Source organism: Garra rufa, chromosome 13 (assembly GCF_049309525.1).
Source record: "Garra rufa chromosome 13, GarRuf1.0, whole genome shotgun sequence".
In the NCBI taxonomy this organism is placed as follows: Eukaryota; Metazoa; Chordata; class Actinopteri; order Cypriniformes; family Cyprinidae; genus Garra; species Garra rufa.
Genome location: NC_133373.1, coordinates 7,668,665 through 7,675,650, shown reverse-complemented (window position 1 = coordinate 7,675,650; position 6,986 = coordinate 7,668,665). Strand labels below are relative to the sequence as shown.

Below are 6,986 nucleotides of genomic sequence, written 5' to 3'. Positions count from 1 at the left end.
TTGAACCAGAATTCACTGAAGCTAAGGTTTTGGTACGCGAAAGACAAGAAAGTGTGTCTGAACTGCCTGGGACAGAAGGGATGAGGAGAGCAGATTCGCGCTGGTGGGGCTTGCCAACCCATGCCAACTAAAAGTGAGTGCCTGTGTTGTCGCGAGTGGGACCAGGTATTGCCATCGATGGCAAGGGTGGATCTACCTGATGAGGAAGTGTCAGGTCGCAACATCCGAGGACTTGGATGCAATGCTGCATCCTGCAATAGTCGATTTTTTTTTCCGGTTTGACAAAATAAACTAGAAAAAACGTCACACGCCGAGTGGACCTAATGGCCAGCTGTCGCAAGAGTAAGTTATTCCTGCTACATTATATAATATAAAGATTTTAAATGCATACTGTCAGTTTGCATTTTCAGGCTTACATTCATGATGTACACTTTTACTCAAAACTGACTTTAAAACACCACCGACTGTTCGCAATAACTTTCTTTTGCAATCACACATGGAATTTGGTCATAGCAAATACTAAGCCAACTGTTCGCCCAAACCTAGTCGTCAGGGGTTGCATTTCACAGGTAACGTTAGCAATTAATCATGTTTCACTTACAGCCGTGGGCGATGCTCCTTGTTGTCCTGTCTGTAACGTTAGTTTGAAGATTGTTGGGATCGCCGTGTCCTTTAGACGCCGTGCTGTAGTATCGGTAAAACTATCCAAATAGTCATCTGGTTCAAAATCCTCGGAGCAAACACGCCATTTCTTGATCGTTTCTAACGGTGTTTTGAGATCTATGTTCAGAGCAGCCAGCCATTGATTCATTAGTCGAAATTGCTTTTTTTTTCGTGGGAATTCTATGAAAGATGGTAGTAGATTACGTCTTCGATTAACTATCACAGCCCCTTACAATGCACATAATCATAGCTAATCACACACAGGTAAATCCAGCCACTAACAATTTACCAGCTGCAACTCTGACAGCTGCAACAACTGGAATTACACAAATTTAGCACCGGTCACATTGGAAGTTACCTAGCTGGGATCTAATTTCAGGCGCTGTGTGATATTAATGCGCCTGCTTCGGCCATGTTACGGCAGCAAACTTCCTTGACTATTACGCCGGAATGGGAGTGTAGTTCCTAATCTTATCAGCCTAGAAAACCGCTGCTTTACATTTCCGCTGGTCTTAGTACACGATATAACTACAGAAGAGTCAAGTTTTAAATAGGACAAATATGGAAACTCGTTGGTCATTTTTGAACGCGATGCTACTGGTCTAATAGGATTCAATGATTTATGCTAAGCTATGCTAAAAGTGATATCGCCAGAACAAGAGAACAGCTGAATGGATTTCAAAACGGTAAAAATCAACTTATTAACTCGGGGGGAGCTGGAGAATGAGCCTATTTCCAAAAAAAGTGGAGTGTTCCTTTAACCAGCAGTGCTTGTCTTGGACTAGCTCGACCACACGCATTACGTAATCATGTTGGGAAGGTCACATGCGACATGAGGTAAAGATGTTTACAAAGTGAACGTGCAAAGAAAGTCAAACACCCTTTTCAAAAAAAGGTAAAACAATGTCGGATGATTTTAAAGTTGGAGGATAACCCTACTATTTTGAACCAGAGTACAAAGACAAAGAACTAATTGCATGTGATCTTTCCAAGGTGATTACATAATGTGTGAAGTCTGGGATGAGCAAGATGAGCATTACTGGTGTAAAAAGTATATAATTTATTTTTTATATATATATATATAAAAAAAAAAAGGTTGACTGTTTTGCTAGATAGAATCCTTATTTCTCGGCTGGAATCGCCCTTTGAAGCTGCATTGAAACTGCAATTTGGACCTTCAACCCGTTGATCCCCATTGAAGTCCACTATATGGAGAAAAATCCTGGAATGTTTTCCTGAAATTTTTTTTTTAAATTTCTTTGCAACTGAAGAAAGAAAGACATGAACATCTTGGGAAATGGGAGTTTCAGATAAAAAATGTCCACTTTTCAGGGTTAGGAACCACTGATCTAAAGTATGTGTGAAGAAGTGAAAAATCATAGATTATTATTGTGAATTGTTCATTTGTTCATCCTTTTTTTTTTTTTATTACTACTTCACTTTGGTGATGTATGCGGAACTTCTCCAAGCATTTAGTCCACTTAAACCCCATTTACACCACTTAAACTTGTCATTTTCAATAATTGATCACAAGCTTGCGTCTGCCTATATCCAATCAACAACTGATGGATATATCCAAGTCCCACCCAACTATTTTTCTTTTCTTTTTCGATATTCTGTTTTACTCAGATGTACAGAAGAAAAAAACTGATCACTACTTTAGTTACATAGCTACCTTAAAACTATAATGTTATATATGTGACCCTGGACCACAAAACCAGTCATAAGGGTCATTTTTTTAATTGAATAAATAAGCTTTCCATTGATGTATGGTTAGTTAGGATTGGACAATATTTGTCCGAAATACAACTATTTGAAAATCTGTAATCTGAGGGTGCAAAAAAATACAAATATTGAGAAAATCGCCTTTAAAGTTGTCCAAATGAAGTTCTTAGCAATGGATATTACTAATCAAAAACTACGTTTTGATATATTTATAGTAGGAAATTTACTAAATATCTTCATCGAACATTTTTACTTTATATCCGAATGATTTTGGGCATAAAAGAAAAATGTATAATTTTGACCCATACAATGTATTTTTAGCTATTGCTACAAATACACCCATGCTCCTTAAGATTGGTTTTGTGCTCCAGGGTCACATATTACATTATAATAATGATAATGCTAATAATACTGCAACTAATAATACCGTTTTATATTAAAATATTATTTTATTATCATGTTTTATTTCAGCTGTTTTTCACGATTTATATATAGAATGATTTTAAGCTCTTCTGCATTGTAAGTAGTCATATGTATTTTGTTGTTTCTTGGCTGTAGAAAATCTTTGCAATCTGTTTTTTTGTCCAGTCCCTCCATACATCTTTTGAAAAATGCCGTTTTCACCGGCGTCTCTGGCGTAATGTAGAGCACCGGCGTGGTTTAGCGCAGGCTTCAGAGCGGGTATTCTTCACTGCAAATCATTATGCATTGAGAAGGCCATTAGCAAAATGAAGACGAATGGGAGAGAGAGTCTCCGTGATAAAGTATTGGAGGACGACAGTTTAATCTAAAGCGTTCCTCTGTGGTCTTTCAACGTAGTCACTGTGGCTTGCTACGGTTTGGCCAGTTATGATTAAGCTGTATGTTATGCCAGAAAGTTTGTTCTCTCTCTTAATGCTTATAATCACTGTCTTAGTTTGGCCGACGCAAGCACTGACTCTCACTCATCAGGCGAGTTTTTCAGGAATCAGTTGTTTAATCCAGTCATTTACACAGTGACTTGTAGATACGCCCCCTTTTGAATCCGTTTCCTCTTTATATATACATGTGGGACAATATTATACAACACAGTGTAGAAATATATAAAGACATGAACGGGATCAGATTCTTGACAGATTGAGAACAATAAATGTTTGTTTTTTTTCTCTTTAGACATTTTATTTTAATCAAGAGTGTTTTGTAATTGTCTCTTAGCGGACAGTTCAGATGAAGTTCAGTGATGTCATTAGATACTTAGGACAAGTCTCAGCATGACTGGAGGTTGATTGACAGCTGTTTAAGTGTTTAATGACACGCATGCATGGGGTGTGTGCATCGTGGTTCTTTAAATTAATTGACGGGTTGTTCTGTTCAGACCTAACAGACAGGTCTGCTAGATGTTCTGCTTGCATGTTGAGTTCTTTGTCTAATCTTTGTAATACTACTGTTATTATTGAAGATCACTCTAAAAAATGCTGGGTTAAAAGCAACCCAGCGTTGGTTGAAATATGGACAAACCCAACGATTGGGTTGTTTTGACCCAGAGGTTGGGTTAAATGTTAAAAATTACAGTATTTCTTGCTTAAAATTAACCCAAAATAGGTTGGAATAAACATTTATTAATGTTTTCAGTAAATTAACATTTATTAATAAGTTGAATAAATAATAATTAAATAATAAACATTTTTAATTAGCTTATTAATGCCTTTAGTGATTATGTGTCTGATTTGGGGTTCTTTGTAAGCCAGGCAAATAGTATTTTTTAAACAATACTGGGTTTAACCCACCATTTTTTAAACGTGTAATGATGATAATTATAATAACAATTATAATAAAACTGCAACAAAACTACATACTACTACTACTGCTTATTATTATTATTATTATTATAATGTAATGTGATGTAATAGCAATACTAATATTGTTGTTAGGTTATACAGTTTTTGTTAATGGTTTTTATTATAAAATATATTATACTGTATTTTATCTTGATAATGTAATAATAATAATAATAATAATAGTGTGTAAGAATTTTATTGTATTATATTTAATGTTAATAACAATAATATTGATAATAATGCACACTATAATGCATTCTAAATTATTATTTTATTAAAATTTTAGATTTTTCAAATTTGACACTTTTTATAATTTTATTATAAAAAAGTCTAGTATATAATTACAATAATATGATAATTTGTTAGTTTTTCAAATAAAAAGTATAATAATTGCAATTTATTATCGTCATCAAATTAACCAATAAATTGATTTTTAATTTAATAGTACACTGTATAATAATAATTATTATATTTTATGGTTATTTCGTTTGTTTTATTTTGTTATTTTATATTTTAGTAAATTGTTATAAAAATATACTGCAATCACAACAATAATAAAAATATTATTAAAAAAGTAATGTTGTATAATTAAGTTGTCTGACTTCATCAGCATCATTATCATAAAATTAACCAATAAATTAATTAATTTATTATTTATAATTATTTATTATTATTGTTATAAGTTTATTGTTGTGTAGTTATTGTTTTATTTTATTATATATTTTATATTTTAGTAAATTGTTATAAAAATGTACAATAATAATCACAATAATAATATTTTAGTTTGTTTTATTATAAAAAAAATTAATTAACCAATAAATGTATTTTATAATTGTATAGTACACTGTATAATAATAATAATACAAATAATAATATTTATTATTATGTTTATGATTATTATATATTTTGTCATTTTAATTTTTTTAGTAAATTGTTCAAAAAATGTAATGCAATCACAATAATAGTAATAGTAATAATAATACTTTGTTTTAATAAACTAATTGATTTTTAATTTTATAGTACACTGTATAATAATAATAATAATTATTATTATTATTATTATTATTATTATTATTATTATTATTATTATTACAAGTTTATGGTTATGTAGTTTTATTTTATTATATATTTTATATTTTAATAAATTGTTTTAAAAATATACTGCAAACACAATAATAATATTTTAGTTTGTTTTATTATAAAAAAATAAGTTGTATAATTAAGTTTTTCATCAGCATCATCATTATAAAATTAACCAATACATTTATTTATTAGTAATTTTATTGTACATTGAATAATAATAAGAATAATTATATATTTGTTATGCTTTTTATTATATAGTTTTTGTTTTATTTTATTGAATATTTTATATTTTAATAAGTTGTTCTAAAAATATAATGCAATCACAATAAAATGAATACATTTTAATTTGTTTTATTATAAAAAATAAATAAAAATTAAGTTGTCTAATTAAGTTGTCCATCTTCATCATCAAATAATGAACCGAAAAATGAATTGAGTTTTCTTTCATGACTTTTTATTGTTATGTTTGTCTATATCTTTCATTTAGGAAAGCAGTGGACCTGACTCTCAGGAAGAGAAAGAAGAGGCCACAGAAACTAATCTGAACCCAGAGACTCAACCAAACACAGTGACCAGCACAATGACCATGCAAGAGTACTTCGCCCAGCGGATGGCCCAACTCAAAAAGGCTCAGGCAGGACGAGAACCAGACGCATCTTCATCTGTGGTCAGCAGCAATGCCCCATCTCCACTGGCTACATCTGCCTCCATGGAGGACTCCCCGAACACTAGTGATATGGAACAGTCCAAAAAGAAAAAGAAGAAGAAGAAAAAGGACAGGGAGACTGATAGAGATGGTGTACAGGAAGATGCACTGACCTCAGTAACAGGAGAGAGTGTTGAAGAGCCACAGAAAAAGAAGAAAAAGAACAAGAGGAAACGAGAGGAGCGGGATGAGGATGAGACTCAAGTGTGCAGCACCCCTACAGTAACGGATGACGCCACTGAAGAAGACGCTCCCACCACAGGAAAGAGGAAGAAGGAGAAAAAAGCATCTCTAGAGGTTCATGCAGATCAAACAATAGAAATTGAGAATATGGACCCTAAAGTTTCAGATAAAAAGAAAAAGAAGAAAAAGAGAGAACAGGATCAAGAGGAAGGAGCGCCTGAAGAAGTGGTGTCTAAAAAGAACAAGAAAAAACAGAAAAAATAATTTTACAGTTGACTGCTCTCAAAACTTTTGACTTTTTGATACCATCATGATTTTAATGTTGAGATCACCAAAATGAATAGCAATGACGCCTATGAATTTACATTTAGAATTGGGTTGTATCTCCATATTTACACTAGAACTAAATATTAAAAACATTGTATGCTAATCAACTGTATGTGCATTTGTGTTGTTGTTTTTTTAATGTAAGATATGTTTTTCTTTATTGTCATGTTATATAGGCCATAGTTAAACTACCAGTCAAAAGTTTTTGAACAGTAAGGTTTTTAATGTTTTTTTAAAGACGTCTCTTCTGCTCTCCAAGCCTTGCATTTATTTGATCCAAAGTACAGCAAAAACTGCAAAATTGTGAAATATTTTTACTATTTAAAATAACAGTTTTCTGTTTGAAAATATTTTAAAATGTAATTTATTCCTGTGATTTCAAAGCTGAATTTTTAGCATCATTACTCCAGTCACATGATGCTTTAGAAATCATTTTTAACAAAAAATAAATTCTAAAGTCATTTATTTCTAAATGACTAAAA

General features: G+C 31.8%; 1 protein-coding gene across 1 annotated transcript in view; it reads left to right on the top strand.

Moving 5' to 3' along the window:
* Positions 1–6,614, top strand: part of pinx1 (PIN2 (TERF1) interacting telomerase inhibitor 1) — a 44,664-nt gene extending 38,050 nt beyond the window's left edge. Inside the window, exon 7 of the mRNA XM_073816883.1 lies at positions 5,776–6,614. Within this exon, the coding sequence (XP_073672984.1) occupies positions 5,776–6,441 (666 nt within the window). The 3' untranslated portion in view covers positions 6,442–6,614. The remainder of the gene's footprint in view (positions 1–5,775) is intronic.
* Positions 6,615–6,986: the final 372 nt, after the last annotated feature.